The sequence below is a fragment of the Epinephelus fuscoguttatus genome, linkage group LG13 (assembly GCF_011397635.1).
Source record: "Epinephelus fuscoguttatus linkage group LG13, E.fuscoguttatus.final_Chr_v1".
NCBI classification, from domain to species: Eukaryota; Metazoa; Chordata; class Actinopteri; order Perciformes; family Serranidae; genus Epinephelus; species Epinephelus fuscoguttatus.
In genome coordinates, this window is record NC_064764.1 from 20880801 (window position 1) to 20903586 (window position 22786).

At 40.5% G+C, this 22786-nt stretch overlaps 1 protein-coding gene across 1 annotated transcript; it reads right to left on the bottom strand.

The window, feature by feature from the left end:
• Positions 1 to 230: 230 nt before the first annotated feature.
• Positions 231 to 22487, bottom strand: LOC125899589 (RNA-binding motif, single-stranded-interacting protein 1). Its single transcript, XM_049594011.1, has 13 exons — positions 22192 to 22487; positions 17656 to 17831; positions 15609 to 15667; positions 14490 to 14581; positions 10980 to 11137; positions 9619 to 9698; positions 8952 to 9067; positions 6839 to 6888; positions 6661 to 6748; positions 6339 to 6389; positions 5557 to 5667; positions 3552 to 3632; positions 231 to 3459 (listed from the first exon to the last, which is right to left on the bottom strand). The coding sequence occupies exons 1-13, from the start codon at positions 22240 to 22242 to the stop codon at positions 3388 to 3390; spliced, it is 1185 nt and encodes a 394-aa protein (XP_049449968.1). The 5' UTR covers positions 22243 to 22487; the 3' UTR covers positions 231 to 3387.
• Between the last annotated feature and the right edge of the window lie 299 nt (positions 22488 to 22786).

The following is a 22786-nucleotide window of genomic DNA, read 5'->3' on the forward strand; positions in this document are numbered from 1 at the left end:
GTACAGGACTTTTGCGCAATTACTTCCAGTAGGGCTTCTGTGCAACATGTAGCACTAGGGTATTATGCAGTACCATTGGGGTGTATGGATCTGGGGGTGATACTGTATGTTAACTGCACTTTGATTGTACATGCGTGTACATGTACAAGACAATTTCCTCCTACGGGACAAATTAAATGGATTAAATGGGAAAACAGGTGCGATTAAAAAAAGACTCGACTCGCAGTGTATTAAAACTTGAAAATTTTGAAAATTTTTATTCAAAAATGTCAAAGAAGTGAAAAGAATAAACCTTAGGCAACATTCTACTGAGAAAACAAAAGTCTTTGGCTTTAACAAACACTACAAAACAAAATGACAGAGGATAGATTCCTTAATCTGTACATACAAGTTACCACTGGCAATTGTGTGGCACGAGTAAAAAAAATAAAAACAATAAACTTTCATATAGCTCTATGAAAATCTCTTATTCCTCAAACTGTCTGTACAACAATCTTCATAAATTAGAACTTTTTTCATAACTTAATGACTGTTCAACATGGTGGTTACTTATATGACCAATTTGTCTTATGTGCACCTCTGCAACTCTTGACCCAGATTCTATGGCACTTGGTTCGGACACCACTAGCAGCATTAACCTCACAAGACAGTATTACTTCTCAGTCTCAGGCATTACACAGAAATCTCAAGTATAATCACAGCGGCCCTTTACGTTTGTTGCACACCCGAGCTAAACTACGGAGGAAATGCTGCTGCGAGTTTGTCTAGATCCCCTACAATGCAACAATGCAACGTGTTTGTTTACAGGAGCGCAGATCCAGTGAACGCCACAAGGCTTTGTTGTCATTGTTGGTCTTTGACATCTTGAAATCAGCCTCTGGAATCTATTGCCATGAAAGCAGCAGTTCTTTTAAAACTATCAAACTGAATGCATGAACATGAGTAGAGACATGTTGTCACCCCCCTCGAATTAATTACAATAATACATCATAAAAAAAGGTCTGAAGGAAATCAAAAAAGTATTCAAAACAACCTAAGGAAACAGCTGTGTGTGGCCAGCTCCTGAGCGTGGCATTTGGTCTGGAAGGGCGGGCTGGACCTGCTAACCCGACCTAGTACAGAGGAGAAAGAAAACTCTGAGGTAGATAACTGGTCTGACTGACCACCAGGTCGAATCACAGGCTTACTGGAGGATACCGTAATAAAAAAAGCCTGTTTTAATCCACCTTGTTCGAAACATTATCTGACTTATTTTTTAAAAAGGTCATAGCACTGTCCATTTATAGCTTAAATTGATTTCTTTTTAAAGGAACAGTTCACCCCAAACTCAAATATTTACAATATTCCTCTTACCAGCAGTGCTATTTACTAATTTAGATTGTTTTGGTGTGAGTTGCCGAGTGTTGGAGATATCAGCTGTAGAGATATCTGCCTTCTCTTGAATATAATGTACCCAGATGGCACTCTGCTTGTGGTGCTCAAAGCGCCAAAAAAAAAAAAAAAAAAAAAAAAATTAAATTAAAAATGTCGCTTCCCAAAAATCATGACCTGATTACTCAAAATAATCCACAGACCTTGTTGTGAGCAGTTTCATGTTGGAACTATTTTCTCTCTACCAAACTACACCCGCCAACTGTATCGCCATGCAGAAGGAAGAGTGCATCTACTCATGGACAAGAGGCTACATAAATGACGTCCTCCTTGGCTGAGCTGTAATGTTAGCTAGCTCAGTGGTGCTAGGTGAACTAGCAGTAGATGCATGCTTTCTTCTGCATAGTGATACGGTTGGCGATTGTAGTTCGGTAGAAAGAGAATAGTTCCTACAACATGGTCTGTGGATAATCTTGAGTAACAGGGTCATGATTTCTGGAAAGCGACATTTGTCACTAGTGTCATCTAGTTCCATTATATTCAAGAGAAGGCGGCCATCTTTACAACCAATATCACCAACACTTGGCAACACCAAAACAATCTCAAAAGCACTACAGGGAAAAAAGTGTTTTTGATTTTGGGGTGACCTGTCCCTTCGACTTAATCCTAACTATAATGTTGCATTTTTAAGTATGAAATTAATTTGTGGCACTTGTTGGATCCAGGCCTTCCTTCATGCTCATGTGTGTCCGTACTGTACTATTACATATGAAAACTGTATGTAATAATAGTTGTACAAAAAAAGGCACACTGTCCAAACTGCAGTCTAGTTTGCAGAGTCACTTGTATCCTGGTTACAAAGACAAATGATTTTCCTCAGTGTACTAGCTCACAATCTTTGGTGAAGTAAACTACGATTGAAAGTGCCTGTCTGTTTCCTATCAAAGAGCGAGGTGCAATAAAATACACATATTCATCTCATGTTGCCCTCAAACTTGCTGAACTTCTGCCAAAGTTCTATTAAAAGGCTTTGATGAGGTTTTTTTTGCACAATCATAAGTCTGTGTTTTCCTGTTAGTTTTTTTTTTTCAAATAAAAGTGAAAAAAGAGACACCCCATGAAAATAACATTTAACATTACCCCAAAAGACAAAAAGATGACCGACAAACAAAACACATTTGCCCCGCCCATTCCCCCGCCCTGCCAAGTTCAATTTCAGCTATTCTACTATACCAAGTAATCAAAAAGGCAAGATTCAAAAGGTAACACATTCCAACATCCAGAAACATGTAAGGTCTTTTTACTAAATAAATATTACATCCAATAAAATCAACAGATGTGGAGTCGTTTTTCAGTTTTCTCTAAATGTCTTCTACTTGTCTATCAGTTTTGGGAGGGGAAAAAGCAATAACACCTTGACTTCATTGGAAAAAGTCTGACATAGCTCATTTCCAAGGCAATAGCTCTCTAAATTATTTGCTTATTGCTGCTCTCTGTGGTGGTCTGTACAACTTCTGTATCAAAACTATGAAGGCAAATTCGAATCAGACAGCAAGATCAATCTAAAGTACTAAGAGAAATCACTTTACAAGAAAACAACACGTAACACTTCACCATAGCAACACTCACACAGCAAGCACAAAAACATCACTTTCAAAATGTCTGGCTGAAAAAAAGTCTTCGGAAAAGGAAATGGAAGTATTAACAAAACATATTTACTGTCATGCACTTCGAACAACTAGTCACGTGATTCTTCCTCGCATCCTGTGGCAATCCTCGGTAAAAAATAAAACGTTTTCTAGTATGAAAATAAAACTTTTTCAAATCTTTTTTCTTTTTTTTTTTTAATATAATTTGAATCACTTGATGAGCTCAGATATTCTCTCTGAAAATGATACCAAAAATACTCTCACTTAAACATTTGCAGAACCTGTGCAAAACAGTGAAAAGATCCTCAGCATCTGTTGCATTTGTAGACATGATTGTTTTAGCTGTTGTCCCAATGTTGCCTCAGCACTACTTGGTTTGTTGGTAGGAATATGGGGAATGATTGCCGGAAGAGTCCACTTGTGACTGTGCACCATTTTCCTGGAAGAGAAAGTAAAATAACAGTGAACTGTTGTTTGAAATGAAGACAACGCTTTACACACATCAGGCTGCAATGGTGTTACAACACATACCTCTACAGGAACATTTGATGTCTGCATGTGTGCGTACTGTGGGATATATCCTCCTTGCATAGCTGTGTTGGCGGCCATAAACTGCACAATGAAACGGAAGGAAGTGGAGTTATTTATAGAGCATGTTTATGATCTATACATTTTATAGTTTAAAGAAACAGTAAAAGAGTAAAAGTAAAAGTAAAAGATGGGACACTTTTAACAACAGCAAAACTACATCAAAACATCATTGTATAACTTCTCACACAAGTTGTGTAGTATAATCAGTCTCATTTATCTGGTCATATGCTCAGTGGACATGCATTTTTGCTAAAACCTGGGCAAACACATGGGTTTGCACTCCATTTGGGTTGTTCAAATGCATGCGCCTGCCCGTGTTTGCTACTTGTCCGCATTATGCGAAAGTGTTGCAAATAGCAGGGCTGCTCCCTAACAGTCAACCAAACGTGAGTTGATAGAAAGGTGATTAGTCGGCAAGATTTAATTGGTCACTTAGTCGCAGAAAAAAGAAGAAGAAAGAAAACAAACATGAAACTCTCTGAGGAGCTGCGTCTTGTCACAATAAATCAAAACCTATATGACTGGACCATGTGGGTATTTAATTTGAAAGGACAGACACAGGAAGAGGCCACGCTCAGCAGTCAGACAGGAGTCCCGTTACAAACCAATCATGCCCAACAGATATCTTTCCCTTCTTCTGTAAATATTCAGTCTGATAAATATGGAAAAGTTGGTCATGTTAGTGCAGGGCTACCCAGAGCTTTACATCTGTCCCACGAACGATAGGCCTACACACTGCGCCTGGAAGAAGATCAGATCTGCATTCAGGATTTCAGGTAAATAGGCGATACGGTGCTCTTTAAGACTGCTCAGCAACCTCAGACGCAACCTGCCACTGCGCTCTTGGAAGCTGGCACAAAAAAGGCACAAGAGTAGCAACCAGTGCCTGACCTCGTGTTTACATGCGGTTAAAAAACGTGGCATTTGTACGGCCCCTAATTTACAGGGCTGGTACCTGCGGTGATTCCACAGGCTAGTTAATAACATGTCAGACAGGAAATCCAAAGTGTGGGATCATTTTGAGAAGGTGAAGGACGAACCCAAGGTGATATGTAAACTCATCTTCATTGGCCGACTACAAATATGACGTATCATCTGAAACATGGAAGTAGCTACATGCCCATTAGCCACTTAGCACAATCATTACTGCTTTGCCAACAGCGTCATTAACAGGCGGCTCGCTCAGTGTGTGACGTGCACTTGTAGATAAATGTAGCACAGTGTTGACAATGTTACTGATACTCACACCTTGAACTCAAACCACTGTGTTGCCACACCCCAAATATATCATTTAATTGTTAAATTAATATCATAAACATGCAGGCAACTAGTCAACTAATGGCCCTAAATGATGACTGTTGGTGAACTAGGAATATTCTAAGTCGGGGGCAGCCCAAGTAAATAGCAAGGTGTCCCCCATTTTGTTGTTTATTTGCACATTCAATATTCACTTGCACTAAATATGTTCACTTTAATCCATTGCTCACTTTTTATCCACTGCTCATTATTATTATTATTATTATTTATTGCTGTTTCTTGTATTTTTTGTACATTTTTTTCTGCATGCCTAGTTTTTTAAAAATTTTTAAATATTGAAATCTTTAATTTGACTCTTTACCCTTGACTGCTGTAACACTGGAATTTCTCAATTGTGGGATCAATAAAGGTGTATCTTATCTTATCTTATCTTTAGCAAAACTAGACCTGAATTATACTGCATAGTTGTGTGAGAATTACTTCAATTCATCAAGAATTTTCTCAATTTTCAGAATCTTTGTTGACTACTGATGCCAGAAAAACAAAATCAATGTAACACAGGGTGAGTAACTGATATATAAATGACCATTTTCTGGGTGAGTTATTCCTTTAATGAAGCACTTTAAACACCTCATTCTCAATTAAGTACATGTGTGAACTCATTTCTGATCCCATGCAGTTCTCTCACCGTTCCAGCACTGCCCAGAGAGAGGTGACTCATCTGCTGTGCAAGAGGTGCCATCATGGAAGTAGGCTGTAGTGACATAGATGGGTCCATAGAGGGCGATATCACAGTACCCTGGAAGGAAAGTGTGAGCAGATGAGAGGAATGTATCCAGCTTGTGCATACACAGAGTCACTGAGGGAATACTGTTCTGCAAAACTGAAATGCTTCTCAAAAGACACGTTGAATAAAGATGATCAAATGTCACAAAACTGATGCAGAGAATCTAGGATGTAAACACATAATCAGCTTTGCAGGATTGGATTTCAGGCCAAGAGAGACTGAGTAATCTCAGACTTCACATCTAATAACCCACAGCAGAAGGTGAATAGTCACAAGTTGAGCAAGTTGTCTATAAGCATCTTGGCTGGCCTGATGCATCTAACAGTGTTTTCTCATCTCTGCTGGCTCATTTTCAAAGCAAGAAAGGACTCTTCTCTCTCAATTCGAACCCATCTGTTACAAAATATTCGGCATCTGTCACCAAATACACAGCTTCACATAGCCTCTCCAAAGCAGTCGTTTTTACATTCCTATACAAACACTTTAGTACCGCAAATCCTCAAGGATCAGTGTCACCTTATGTGTAACTACTACTCTCCCATATTGTGTCTGTCTGTTTACAGAGAAATGTTTCAATTCTGTTACAACCACAGAGGGAAATGTTTGGATGAATTAGAATAAAAAAGAGAGAGAGAGATAGATTTGTAATGAAGACAGTGAGGATGAAAAGATTTTGTTCTTACTGGGTGCTGCATGATGTAGGGTTGATGAGGCAGCCAGGATGGGTTCTGCACCTGGAACATAACACAAACACGCTCTGTAAACACACTGGCATTGAACAGCTGCTATTTCCAGAGATCACATGCTACTGTGACTGGCACGGCAACAAGAATGAAAGGCCACCGTGCCCTTTGTCACATATCTAACCCACACACCTAAACCCCAGTGGACCGGTTCCTAAATGCTGATGACACATGGTTTATACACACAAATGCTTGTGTTACTACATGTGAAAACTGATGAATGAAATGCTGTGTCTTTGTGGTATTAGATAAGGATTCACACCTGGTACGTTGAAACCGGAGACATGTAAGGAGACATGGATGTTTGTGCAATCATCCTGTTTGAAATACTGTATGCTGGTGGGAAAAATCTGCAAACACAGAATAAATTAAACTAAGTTAAGTACAATAAAAAATATATAGACCATAACGGTGTAATCTAATTTGTTGTTGCAGCTTACCCATTTTGCATAGCAGCTGCACTGGGGTCATACGTGAGTGTCATTCCAGCCTGAGAACAAAAGAAAGCACTGGTTTGGCAACTAAACTGAAGCATGCAACACCAACAATTAACCAACACAGCATCACCACATGACGGCCTATTGTGTATCTATTGAGCTCAAACCGGAAAGAGCACAGCCCTTGACTACAAACAACTCTATAATTAACTTCAGGAAACATAACCAGGATTACAACCCAATAAAATTCTCGAGTGACGGATACATGTGATTTATTTTTTGGATCCTGGGTCTTTAACCTTTAAGAATTGCTAAATTCTTGTTTGAAAATTCAAGTTATTTTTTTCCCTGCAAAATTAAAATATGTCTGAAAAAACACATTAACATGAATCCAACATATTAGCATAGACAAATCAGCCTATTTGTGAAGAAAAAATGACTGTGCAGCATCTGTTAACGGCGAGGTGAACTAGTTAGCTAACATTTAAATACTATTAAAAAATATTGGCCAATTGGCTGCATTATCATTCCAAGTATATGGACATTCTTGTGAGCTACAGTGGATAATTTTCTTACTTTTCAAGAAAGAAACTGACATATCCTTTGCCTCAGAAACCACCAACATGGGGTGAAGTTAACCCACCTAGCCATGCTACAACTGTTGCTAACTTAGCAGCTACAGATAAGCGCTAATCCTGCATAGCCAGACCTATCTCCACAACGCTGTGTCAGCACATGAGAAAGGTCTGGAATCACCATCAAAAAATGCTCTGGGTTGTTTTTGTTTCTTTGAACCAATCACAGTCATCTTGGGCAGCACTAAGCCCAGGATGCAGTGACGGTGCTATTGCAAAATAGTGTTCAGGCTGAACTTGTTTTGGTGGAACATTTGCACGTGGGGGGTGAGCACTGTTATTAGAAATACATAAACATATATCACTGTGTGATTGAACTTTTACTGATTAAAAAGACAAAAATAATTTGATAATTGGAGCCCTAGAGGTGAAGTATGACTATATTTAGCTCTGGAGGAGCTCTCTGGACACATTAAAACCTCAGCGGATATGCTGGCTGTATGTGGCTGTAGCAAATCATTGTTACAACGATATCACAAAAGTTTATGTGATGTGTAACAGATTGGTACGCTGAAGTCAGTGTCACTGGGGCATGACGTTGGCGTGGTCAAAAGATGTGGCAAATCAACTCCAACTGGCCGTGTCAGAAAATGGATCAACATTGTGGGGTGTGAGAGTCCTAAGAGAGATGGAGTCTGGACTTCTTCAAGGTGCGTTGTTTTATTCGTTGTAGACCTTTACAACAATTCAACGAACGCAGGCATGATTTATTGCACAATCCAAATTGCCATTGCCAGTTTCTGTGTATAAGTTGTTAGCTCAGAGGTTGTTGTTGTTGTTGTTTCCTGTGGCGAAGGGGATCTGGAAACATTAACATGCAATAGGAGACGGAAAGAAGAATGCTGCGCCCGATGGCAGTCTTAAGCCACAGTCTATCCAGTGAGTCAGACTAGGCAAGTGCAAACGAGAGACAGCTTAAATATATTCAGAGAATTATCTCAAGTGCAACTCAGTCTTATACAATATATGTAGTAGGGTGTCCTTTCTTTGTCTCTCTTTCAGCTAAAATGTTTAAAATCCCTGCTTTACATGAGTCTTCCACAACACTAAACAATAAAATTGCACTTAAGTTGTGCTTTTTTCATCAGGTTGTGATGCTAGTAAGTGCACCTGAAACTTGTCCTTAATTAATCCTGATTTTAAGGAGACATCACGTAGGTGTATGACTATCAAAAAACAGCATACATAAAGAAAAAGTGTAGCCTGAACACTTACTCCGTGCCACAAAAGTTCAATAACGACAACCTTTTTCGATCCTACTTGGAACTTTGACAGATCAAAATGTTTGAGAAGTCAAAACCACACCTATATTTATACATAATGCACACCAATAAGTTGTCAAGCTCTATAATGGCAGGTGTGGTTAACCATTTAAACCACTCAGGGTGATAAAACAAATGACATCAAACAGTAACATAAGGCCATACTACTTTGTCTTCTTTCATTATTCCTATCATGGATTGGCTCCCATCACCACTTACCAGTCTGGAGTCACTGTCCCTTCCCCAGCCGCGACCATTCAGGGCAAATTTATTCTGACTTTGTCGCTTTTTCTGTCCACCATCAGCAAACTTGCACAGCAAAGGTTCTGATGGTGCTAAAGAGAAACAAGTAGTGAGAGATAAAATGAAGGTTTGTCTTATGCAAACGTCATCACACACTCACACACACAATGCTGTCTGGTATTGCTTGCTATACAGTCATTCACTCCCTGCAGCCTGGGAGTGCACATTTACTAGCCAGCCTGGGAACGCAGACATCTAATTTGGCAGCTGTGGAGCTGTAATCCCCTCCCCTTCCTAAAGGAGGCGAGGCCAGCAGAGACTATTTCAGTCTAATAATCCAATTAAAAAGCTTAGAGAGGGAGTGGAGGCCACACAGAGCAGCTCCCTCTCCCTCGTTTTCTTTGTCTGTGCTCTGCCACTTAGGGCTGAGTGTATATGAGCAGCAGACTTACTGACTCCTGTTGGAGGCATGAATCAGTTGGCTGACCACTTCATCCTGCCTTTACAACACCGCCCATTAACACTGTACGTTATTACAAAGCAAATCCTGTTATTTTCTTTCACATATTATTTCCATGGCATTTACATTTCACTTCCACAGTGTGTACCTGCTAATGTAAGATAATAACACTGTATGTCTTACCCGGAACACCTGCAGGTGTTTTAATAAACTTTCCATTGAAGTGAGAAATGACTGCGTCACATTTTTCAGTTGACTCCATCCTGCAGATATAAGAGACACACAGAGCACAGCTATATCAGCGAGAACTGCAGTAACAACGGTGAACAGGTGCTTTCCAAGAACTGCTTCCTTTCTGGGTGGGTGGAAGAGGTGGTTCAATATAAAACACTGCGAGCCCCAAAGCGCACATATGTTGTAATTAACTTGTATAGTCTCTACGTTTCATACCTCCAGACCTATTATTGCACACCCATGCAGACAAACATTCCTATGATGCAAGCCGATATTTGTGTCATGTCAATCATGACCCCGGCCTCGCCTGTCAGGTATTTCAGTCAAACATCAGGTTGTGCAAGTACGACTTGTGGAAGCCACTACAATTAAATCACCCAGTCATTGTGAAACCATTTCTTAAAGGTGTTCGTCCATACGTGACGATTCTCTCTGCCTTGTTCTCAACAACACAGCTGTGTTATTAGGTATTAATTTTAGAAGTGAAAAACATTCTGCAATGAACCGCATGGGGATTTTTTATGAAGAGAAATCAGCAACAACAGATTTATTTCAAGTTTTGAATCTTGTAAGCATGCCCATATTTATGTGCTGCAAGACATATCATAAGTGAAATAAGCAGTCAATATTATGGATGAACATTTTTGCTTGTAACTGTAAAACACAAATTCTGACTCCCAAGGTTTGTTTCATCAAAAACCTAAGGAACAAATCCCTTAACACTGGTATAATGAGGCAAACTGGAGGAGAAGTCAGGCTACATACTGGTATTTTACAGGTTAAGTTTCACTTTCACTTTAGCTTGTCAGAGCTGGCAATCAGGAACAAGGTTTAACTGGCACATTATTAGCTGTTTGATGAAGTTGTCAAGCAGAATGATTATGTTATCTATTCCAGTTTACAAGCAGAGGCTTGTGTGTTTGATGGGCAGAGTCAAAGGTGAGCAAGTTTGCTTGAGCTGCAGGTGAGCAGCTGAGGGGTGGGGCTAATTTGCAGGTTCATAGAACTGTGAATATTAAATGAGGCAAAGGTGTAGAGTTACATCAAAGCGATTTTAAGGTATGAAGGGATGTTTTTCATGGGGAAAAAAAATCAAAATATGTAATTTTGTGTAACAGAGATTGAATTTTAGGGGATTACTCAATGCCTGGAGAGGAAATGTAAGTCTTTTTTTGACAATGTTGCCACCCAAAAGGGGTCTCTTAATTCAGTTTAATCTTACCAATGCTAAATGTGGCTCCAGTTAAAAATTGTCCCCTAATATTGTTAGGATCATGATTCACTGAGATTAATTTACACAACTATCTTACCTTGCAAAGCCCACTCCTCTGCTGTTGCCGCTGGAGTCCCTCAAGATGCGTGTAGATATGACCTGGCCGAAGTGCTTTAACATGTTCTCCAGTTCCTGCTCATCCATCGACACGGGCAAGTTGGAGATGTACAAGTTTGTCGGATCTTGTTCTTGTTGCTGCAAAACAGGAGAAGGAAAAAAGAATATAGTAAACAGGGAAATAGGGACCCAGAGGTAATGTAACTATGCTACAGGAAGTGCCTGAAACACACCTGGAAAACACAAAACTATTCCTTTGTTGCATCGCATTCATACTGGCTTTAGTAACAAGGACGAAGAGGAAAGGAAAGGACAAGTTTCCCTACAATTCCATATAATTTATGCCTGGAAACAGCTAAACATTTAATGGACTTCTAATAGGGACATCAGCAATGGGGTTAACATGTCTCCGCTTATCTCTGCTTCTTCCTGTCTGTCTCTGTCGGGGGCTTTAGGTAGTAAAGGGTCACTATGAGCAGTGATGAACAGAGATTTGCATGCAGCCCACGGTGGCTCGGGGCTCACATCAGCTGATTTCTTGCTGTATCTTAATAGCATCAGCAGAAACATAAGACATGGTTACGAGTCCCCAGGGAGCGGCCTCTCACCATTAATATTCATCAGCGTTGTGTTGTTCAGAGTCAGCTACAGAAACAGGTTGGATTACTAAAAGTAATACACCAACAAAAAAATCTACAATTCAGAATTATGAGGCAGTGAATGAGCCAGAGCCTGCGCTGCAACAAAACCCACTGACTGAACCTGCTTTACCCCTCAGGCATTTGCAGGCAGAGCTGAGCATTTGTACTGCTAAGTGTTCTCTAAATGACCCCCCAGTTAGGCAATTGATAAATTGTTAATAACAGGAAGCTGGTTTCGTCTCTGTTGTTGCACATTACTTGTTCATTTCTTCCTGTAAGGTACAATTTGACCTGCTCTTTACTGTCACACAGTTTCTATTCCAGGAGAAATCACACTTGTGACTTATTTACAAGGGGTTTGAGGGTGAGGTGAATGTTTTATTGATGCAGTAAGTCAACCAAAGCAGCTCCTCTGTTTTAATACCGACTGTCATCACTTAAAAGAAATATGAAAGAAAGAAAGACATAAAAACAGCATGTGTGTAAAAAGCTCAGAGAAATGCAGGGACAAAAAATATGGCAGTGAGATAAGACATCTGTTTGTGCTTTGAATGGGTCACCACCCATCAGTCAGTCATTAACTGTGACTGACGCACGCTTGTGGAGGAAGAGCTGATGAAGAGGTGTGGCTGATGGAGGGGTGTTACTCTTTGCCTTGCTACAGAGACAGGGAGGATGAGATGCTGTAAAAAATGATGTGATCTACAGTATACATTTTTACCCTAACTTAACCAGGGTATATTAGGTTAGCATCTTTGCCTTTTTTTTGCAACAACCTACTCCATAAACCCTCAGTCTTTTTTGGTGGCTACTCAGAAGCCACAGAAGCAGCTGGGACTTTAAATGTCTTCCTCAAGGACGTTAACAATTGTGGTAATGAGGGATGGGCAAGTGCTGCTCTTTCACTTCCTCTGCCCACATTTAGCTTGCTGATCCAAAGATTGAACTGACACTTTCCGGTCACAAGAAGCAACACAAAACAATGCTGCTCCTCTGTCAATGTCATTCACAGAGCTTGGTAAACCACCTAAATGAAATCCATGATGTACAACGACTTCTTATACATATGTGCATTAAGTGAATCCCTTATATGCATATGGAGAAAGGGAAGCACAAAGTCAAGTATCACAAGACAGTCATTGAAATAACATATGGTTAAAAGAAGGGAAACTCTTATCTGGCCACTTCCCACCACCTGCCTTTGAAATAATAATGAGAGAAAGCCCATTGAGGGTGCCTGTGCAGATAAAAAAAAAAACAGGAAAAGGGACCTTTGTCAGAGAGTCCATTAAGCCCAAACAAGCTGGAGTGAAAGGCTCACACTTTATAATGGCATTTACCTTCCACAATACAAAGATTAAACTTCAGCATGCCCCTCAGAGCTGCTCTATTTTAATTAAAAAAGTAAAATGGGTGCACAGAGGCATGTCAAGAAGCTCTACAGATCCCCAGACAGGGAAATGAGGCCAAGGGTTCTTGCTCAGTGTTGTATGGGAACTAATTTCCCCCGACTGGTTCCTGTTACCATAACAACACACAATTATTTACTTCCTTTCCTGATGTCAGAGAGTTTAGGCACTTAAAGTACCACGGTCCTACTTTAAAGTCATCTGAAAGTCTCCTATGTTATACTGTGAACAAATAAAGCTGTGTCCGTAGTGTATCAATGACTCTGTCCACACAATTCTGGGCACCAATTAAACAATAGTTCAAACTATTACTTGAAGATGACAGTCTACTGTAAATCCACCTTCTGCAGCCAAGAACAGATTTTAGATTTTATGTTTTTAACATATTTGCAGCATGAAACCTCGTTTGCTTTTCATGTTTGAGAGGTTTAAGTGAAATAATCTTTCAGGGAGATTGTAAATCTATGTGTAATGGTGCATTGGAGGAGACAGAGAGACTAGTGTCAGCTCCCAGACAGGCTTGCTGTCGAAGTATGTGCACATGCTGGATAATTTCTCTGCTACGTCATCCCGCTGTCAGCAACAACTATCTCTACACCCTATAGTCTAACTGTTGGCGCCACTCACGTCTGAAGCCCTTCTAAAGCCTGGACGAGAGCTGCCGGCTGACAGAATACCTTTGGCGACCATTAATAATGTATATGCATGCAACACTTGCAGGGAGACGCATACATATACACCATATATGAACACATCAGCAAATTACCAAATATATTTAAGCATTGGGGGACAGATTTAACACTCTATTAACTGTACTGTTAATGCAACAGGAGTCAAACTTTATGCAAAATGAAAATGAAAATGAAATGGAGATAAGATGCAGGAGACAATAAGACAAATCAGACAAAGAGAAAGACTGAGCTGCAGCTCAGAGTGCAGCAGGTGGAGGATAGAGATGCTGTTCATACAGCAAATGTCTTCCTGGAATACTACAGTTAAATGCGGTCAAGGGCTCACTCTGAATGTTTCACCAAAACGAATAACTAACTGACTTTGGGACCTCACACCATCGACATGCAAACTGAGAATTGAAAACTCCAACAAGCTATGCACATGTGTCACATTAGCTCCAAATGCCTCAGTAAATCTGGTGCAAATTTGTGCAAATAATAAACATCAAAAATAGTTCCACATGCACACATATGCACAAATACCCACTGTTTTCAGCACATGATTCCTGCTTCATGATTTAACTATACAGAGTTCACTACAGACCAAGTGTTTTGCAGCATACACCCTGCAGTCAAGGATTCCGGTCCTGCTATTTAATACCACACAGATTAGGTTAAGGTTGCCTCACCAGCCAGATGGAGGAGAATCAGTGTTAGTGGGTGACTTGCATGGGTGTGATATCAGGATTAGACTGTAATGAATCCTCACCTTTGCCATCTGAGCTTGGACACCAGTGGTCTTTAGAGCAGCCACGGCTTTCTGAGCTGCAGCGGGGCTGTCGAAGTCCACAAAGCCATATCCTGAGGAGACAAGCAGCACGGTTAGGACAATATTCTATAGCCAGCACAAATAAATGGCCGAGCCTCTGCGTTGCATGGGCTGACTTGTGCTACCCTGTGGTGGAATGTGTGTTTATTCCTGGGCATAACATGTTACAGTGTGTTACTGTGTGAATTTACATGCATATACTTCTGCATTCTCTTCATATATTGAACTGTGTGTGTTTACGTGAGCTTTTATGCATGTTTTTGTGTGTGTGTGTGTGTGCGTGTGGAAATAGAGTTAGAAAAGTGCTGATGATGCAGATACCAGTGTGACGTTCATAGCTCAGGTCAGCTCTTTGTCCTGGGGGGCACAAACAGGGTGAACCTATAGTCCCTAACCTCTGCTGCAGCTGCTATATTTAACTTATTCAACCTAATTTATGGTGAATATGTCAGGGCTCTTTAAAAGTTTAATGAGACTCTTGATAATTCTGAAATTAGCAAGGTCGCAAAAAGTTAGTGCTATAGCCATCTCTGGCTTTAATTCAAAAGTCACTCGAAGTTTTACAAGGGCTTTAACAGCGTTGCCGCTCACTGACAGCCATTGATTAACTGGCATGTGTTTAATCCCGAGGAGAGTGACAACACATTCTCTTAATCCCATCAGCACGAGAGAGAATCAGTAAGTCCCTCTTAAGTCAGACGTGCAGCCTACGAGAAATGGACCAAGACCAACAGTGTCACTCAGCAGTGAGAGGAGGAGTCTGGCACTTCTTCCCAGGAAGCACCCACAGCAGTAACACACCAACAGACAAGAGCTGAGGCTTAAAATAACATGAGCTGGGAGGCAGCTTTAAGCAGCCTGGCTGTCTGTTTCCTGGCTTGCCCGGATCATCTGACACAACTGCATAGCTGCTGAATGACTTGATGTTATGATAAAATTCCCACATTGGACGTCTACCATTTTTTTAAAGACAGTGTGGACTTGAAATTCTCTCTTGAGGTACTGAAAATACCTCAGGGCACTTCATAGTGTTGGAAAGGGAAAAACAACATCACACACCTTTACATTTGTTTGTAGTCTTGTCCAGGATGGCCTTTGTTGATACAATTTTGCCGTACCTAGGGGAGGAGCAGAAAGGCGAGGCATTGTTAGCTAGGATTATGTACCAGACAGAGCCAGTTATAAAACACACAGAGAGGGAGGGTTGGGCAACAATCTATGACATCACTGTAAAAATATGAGAAACAGGAAGTGGTTTCCATGTGGTACTGAAAATCCCCACCATGTGAGTGCGAAGCTAAACAGTCTCTTTTTAACTCAACCACTGTATCAAGCTTTACACAAAGTCACCAAAGACACCTTACTGAATCACTTACGGATGCTTGTGCATATGTGCAAACCACTGCATTACAACACACGTAGATGGTGACATTCAAAAGTCTGGTCTGGTTTTGCCTTTGGTTAAAAGGTTAAAAACTCCTCTCTTCTTTTTTTCAAATACAACTGTGCATTTTTGGTGCAAATTTTAAAACCAGTTTTTTATTTTTATGGATTAAATGCTATGTATAATTATGTTTAACTGTTTCATCAGACCAACTGAGTTCTAGAAAAAGTCTTTGGGAAAATTCAAATCAGGATAACAAGAGTAAATCCTGAGACAGCTGTTTGAAGTAAAGAAGTCCGCCTCTGTAATCCTCCACACAAACGGTTGGCTTTTGGTTTGATGCCAAGTTTTTTATCATGCAATCAATTCACTTGTTGCACATTTTTTGATCTGTTCAGTGATTTCTGTTCTTTAGAGTTTCTTAAACTCTAATGAAGTACAGTGGAAAAACATTTAAAACTGGGAGTAATTGAATGTATGAAGGCTTCTTTTAAAATGAATATCTTTCACTTTTATTTTTCCACATGACCAACCACAATGGATAAATTCAGTCCATATGTATCATGTTGAAAAAGACCTCTATCATCTACAGTGACCATGTTACAAGCTATGATGTACCCTACAGTTAACCAGGAGGATACTTTAGCCAAGGATTAAGCTAAATGCTGAAATGGGTGAAAGAGCATGAACTTATGACCTTTTCTTCATCTGAACGCTAATCTCAAATCATGCAAGGCTGCAGCATGTTTGCTCTTCCACTACCATCAAACTGTACACAAAAAGTAATAAACAGCACATCTAATAAATGAAGTCACACTTTAACTGTGAAGCAACTAAAAACTTTTGCATTTAGGTTGCTGTCTCAAATCTAAAAAGCTCTCATTTGAGGATCAATCCAACATTGAAGTAAAGGATTTTTAATTTTTGTTTTTTATCCACCTGAATCTTTAATAAAATTAAATAAAACAAAGATGAACAAAATACGGAGTTACAGCTAAAGGCCAGTTTCAACATGCAATATATTTCTAAACACCCAAAGAATGGATTGGCAGCTTTGTGCTGCAAAGTCAGTATCTCACTGTGAAGAAGGGCTGCAGAAAAAAAGCAAATGAACCCTCTGAGGCACCAGGGTGGTCTGAAGCATCCAGCGCACAAAGAGAGCTGTGGATGAGCCTGGCGCTGACAATATCTGTCCTTTATCCACACACATGATATATGAAACCTCTGCTGCTATGCCCCGCATGCTTATCATATATGTTCTGTCCTTGTGTGATTTTCAAGATTCAAATGTAGCTTGCAACGCTGCTGGAATTGTTTTAATCTCAAATATACACACATGAATCCGTAGGTGTCTCATCACGCTCTGCAAGGTCCAAATTTTCTCTTACATCCTTTCTTAGAGGATTTTTAAACAGATATGTGGGGCTCATTTGTCTTCTAAAGTCAGCTTACTAGAATGGAAGAACATTTACTATGCTAAATTACAACAAAGATAACACTAAATAAATCCTGTTCTTTAAACATAAGTGTACAGTTGCACTTCTAAAATGGCATTTTTATATCTTACCCTTTACTCCTTATTTGGATTTTAACAAATGTGTGTCAAAAAATGACTGCCACTGCAAATTTAAACTAGACTCTAAATCTAAGTGGGCCAAAAAAAAAAAAAAAAAAATCAATAGCAGATCGATAGCAGATAATGATGAGAGGAAGTGAACTCACGGCTGACAGAGCTTGACCAGGTCATGGTCCGTGGTCGAAGGCGACAGGCCTCGGATGTAGAGGTTGGTTTTGCTGAGCTGGTCCCAGCCTGCAGTGCTGCTGCTGCTGCTGTTGTTGGTGCTGTTGGTGCTCGGGCTGGGTGGAGCCATGGGGTGTGAGGATGAGGCAACAGGTGGCTGGAAAAGGCAGGGAAACACTGGGTTGAATTCAAGTTCAGGCTGGATGGTAATTAAATAGTATTATTTGGCATCATGGCATGTTTGGCATTATCAGAAATAAGATTTTCAGGTGGTGTTAATTACTCCTAAAACCTACAATAACTAAATCTGCAGCCATGTTGGGGCAGCAGCATCAAGCTATAAACACAATATTGACATATTATCACCTTAAAGGAGCTCTACATGATATTCAGAGCATATCCAGAGGTTGTCTGCACACAGCTGTCAACGTGGAGATGGCTGAGCTGACTGCTAGCAGCTAACAGTGCTAACAACAGCAACAGTGCTGACAGAGGTAGCGGTGTTATTCAGAGCATGGATGCTACGTGTCCCAGTATCAGTGGTAACCACCATATAAGCCTAGTGCAGAAGGGTGGCAATTAGCTAGCCAGTGGGATACACATGCGTCACTCACGTGCATAAACATGCACACACGGCCAGTCCATCTACCACACCAAAGAACAGATAAGCTCAGATTACAACACACAGAGGAAGTGTGACTTCATTCTTTGGTCTGGACACCATTACTCCACTGCATCGTTACATAACAAATAATTGCTGCTATATTAATGCTCCGAATATTGTATAGAGCTTGATATGGTGAAGTTGTTTGCAAGCAGTTGCTTATTTACAACCTGGCAACCTGGTGAAAAGAAGACCAATATTCCATCTTTTTTACCAATGTTTTGCTCTCTACCAACCCCCTGGGGAAATTTCTAGTGATTTAGCTGCAAAAGGCTCCACTATGTACAGTAGCTAGGCTGCTAACTGCGTCTGTCTGCTGATTGGTGCTGGGAACATATAATACAGTAGGTTTTTAGAGCTTTTTTTGAGCTGAAAAGAGCTGACTGTTGCGTCTGGAAATGAGGCGGATGCGGTGAGGGTGAACCAAACCAGTAAAGTTGCAGGCTGTAAAACCAAAACACTTAAATAAAAGATGCTGAAACACTCCGCAGAGGTGAGGACAACTGCACAGTCGATTGTCTGGGGGTACGTCATTACGAGTGACCCCTTTCACATCGTCATTTGGTTCATTGTTAATTCAACATCATTGATTACAGGACATTTAAGTAAGCCTAATCCATGTCCTTGTCAGAACAGATAGCAACTTGCTGCAAAATTTCTGCACTTTTCTGAAAAAAAGGATGGAGGTACGAAGGACATAAACATGATAATTTGTCTCACACATTTCACACATGATTTCACACATACATAAACCAAGAAAGCCCTGCTGTGTGTCCTCACCAAGTCACTCATATATAGCGACATATTAAGGGAAAAATAGATTAACTGTCTGGACACTCCATCATTAGCATCATGTGAGTTTCTGTCCAGGGTGAGGATTAATATTTTCCAGACCTGTGATCCATATCTGCAGAACAATCTCCATCACACCTTCACAGTCAGCACAATCAGGGTCCACAGGGGCTCGTAGCTCTGACATCAGTGTCACACTGATATCACACTGCTTCGGGGTGTAGAATCAGCTATTCGCAGGTCAACGTAAACAATCATCTCTGCTGTAGCGCCAGACTTCATAACTCTCATTAATGAGCAGCTTTATTTATACGTTCTGAATGGTTTGAGCGACTTCTGGTATGACCGTGTGTCTTTTCCCTATTAATTCAAGAAAAAACAACTTAACATTAACAAGCACTGTGATTTTCACATGCTATTCGGTTTTGGTACATAATAGCTGTGGGGCCTGCCCTTCTGGGGGAAAGGGGAGAAAAACAGTGAGAATCCCTCAGTGATTGAGCAACTTTGTGCTCTATGTTTACAAGACACAGATGTTGTAGTCTGAGAGCGCACTCCCCTTCAGGGATTTGTCTTCTTCTTTACTATCCAACACTGATTATCCCCCCCTAACCCCCCTCTCTGAGAAATCACAAGCTGAGAGGAAGCTGATGGAATCCCAAGCATGAAGTGGCGACAGGATTGAGCAACCCAAGTCTGGACTAGAGGATCTTCTCCTGTGACCGGCTGGTCAAACGCCTCACACGCCTTCACAGTGAAACGAGTTTGACTTACTGTTTACTATCTGATCGGTGGCACAAGCCCTTACTTCTTCTGCCATAACAACCCTGGTTATCTGCTGTCTTAAGTACGGTCTGGGTCACAAACTTAAAATAATGAACGTGCTGTTTGTGTTTCCTGATCAGGCTTTCCACCAACTAAAGGTAATGGATTATCTGGAGAGATCCAATGAGACTGCTCTTTTGTAGTCACTATAAGGGCAACACAAATAATGTTGCCACTGTTGATGCATGAATAGGTGACAGATGAGCCGTTACAGAACCTTGCAATACTTGGAAAATGAAATCAAAACCTCATAAACAGACTCAACTATAATAAATGTTAAAAATATTCCAGTTGCTCTCATGACTGGCCCTCATTTACAAACAACATAACTGTGGCTAAATTCCTGATTTTTGTGAGGCTGTTGGCAGGAAACATGAATCACACATTAGGCTACAGTCAGGCCAAAAACTTGCTTAACATCAATTACCGAAGAAACAGGAATAACTCCTTAAATAAGGCTGAATAAATGTCAGTTTGGCAGCAAATGGGAATGACTTTGATTTCAAAAGGACCTCACTGGCACCGAAGTAAAGGGGACAGGTACTGTGCCATCATAGTAGCTCAGTCTGTGGGTACTGAACCTCTTTTAAAGGGGAACACGACCTAAATTAAGAATTCTAATATATTATTTTCATAGTGTAAAGAAGTTCAATCAATATTCATAAACATGCGCAAGCCTCTCTCAAAGCCACAAAACAAGAAGTAAGTCTCAAACTTGTGATGTCATCAAGTATAAAGTCTGGAGCTGCTCCATAGACAATGAATGGGAGCTTGATTTTGTGGACCCACAGAATGTTTTCCTTTTTATACCAAAATGACCTTTATTCTGTTGTAGTGTTTTCAGTACTGAGACACCTTAATAGTCAGAACACCCCCTGGGTGCTCTCAGTGTCATCTATAACATTTTCCCAATTCACTGTCTATGGAGCAGCTCCACACTTGATACTTAATGACATCACAATTTTTTTTTTTTCAGCGCTGTCTTTTTGGATTTGGGAGAGAGTTGTTCACGTTTACTTATGTGTTTGGAATGTCTTAGACCACATGGAGATCAAAACTGTATATTTCATACCAAATCCATAGTAAGAACCAGTAACAACTTGAACTGTATGAGGACATGAGAAAAGCAAACAACCAACCCAGTGTGGGAAATCAATGGGGTTAGAGACAAAAGCTTTAGGATATAAAAAAGATCCTCTTACTACACAAACATGAGACATGCATTACATACCTTCAAACAATACTTTATAACCTGTAAACCAATATACAAGACAAGCCAGAGACTGTCCGCCACAAAGCCCCGAGCTCCATTTTCAACGTCTGGGCTCCAGGTGAGCGAAACTTCCCCTTTTCTGTGGGACTGGGAGTGGATTTTGTTTTCATACACGTGCATACACCGGCTACTCAGATGTAGGACTGTGAGAGACTGTGATGGGTGAGAGGACGGCATCTTATCAGCCAGCTCCAGACCGGCAGAGCCCGTCATATCCGAAGTGGAAATACACAGGGCTTCCAGTAACAGGCCTCGCCCATGGAGCTCTAGCCACAGGATAACAGCGTAAGCACGGCAAAGCAAATATGCTTATTCAAAATATTTTGGCTAAAGGGAGTTTTGGAAATTGATATGTAACTGGGACAAAGTGAATGCATCAGTGGACAATAAGTCATCCATACTGTATGATTATGCAGGGCACAGAAACCTAATACTACAGGTAAATAGGGTGTGAATGTATGGTAACCTGTGGTTTGTATCATGTCCACTGGTCTCAACAGTGCAAATAAATATATATAGGAAACTACAAACTTCTGTTATGTGTATTGGTGTTTATAGCCAGCCCATGTGCACTTCATTTATGATCCAATATATGTAAAAAGTGATGCTACTGGAGACTGTTTTACTATGTGGTCACTAGCCATTAAATTAAGCATCAGCTGAGGTCACAGGCCTGTATCCCTCCAGCAGTGTCGGACCTGGACCACAGCCCGAGCAGCAGGTATTCTCATTATCCATAAGTGACCTAAATGAATGTGTCAACACACACAGCAACACAACAACACGGCCATTTCACATTACGTAAGTAAACCAAAGTAAGTTTTCTTTCTGTTTGAGCGTCGCGTGAGTTTATTAAGGCTGCGAGATGCTGTCAAACAGACCCTTTCAGCGACTTCCCTGAAGTCAGTTTGTGTTTTAATATGTCTGAATGCTATTTTAATAAATAAATATTAGTGTATTTACCTGTTTGCGATACGGAGTCCTTAGTGGGTTTCCAGTATTAGCAAAAATCATCCTCAGTTCGAAGAGGGAGGGCAATTTTCTTCAGTTAAGCTACAATTTCTCTCGCGAAAAACACCAAACTCCTCGTAAAAGTAGAATATTTTTTGACATGGAAAGCCTCCTTACTCCGCTAAAGGACACAAAAATAGCCTTCCGCACATATTAGCTGTGTACATAGCCTTATTGTCGTCGACTATCCGGCAACAGAAACCTCCGTAAATTGTCCCAACTTCGATTGCCCAGCCCCGTTTGTTTGACTGGCTTCATTGATTTGCAGTCAGCGCTGCGCAGGACAGACTGCCACAGTGGGACAAACCATTCAAACACTTGGTGTAGGGGTGGTCTTTTAACAATTCTCCTCAAAATACACACCATTTTACACCTTTTCGCTATAAAGGAGATTTAACAGTCATTTTCTTAAAACATAAACTATATTTTAGCACTCAACTTAATCTACATCACACTTTATCGACTGAACACACAATACAATGACACCATTTTCCCCCATGTTGTTGTTCCTGTATTAAAAGATGCATACCAAACATTCCACAGTGTG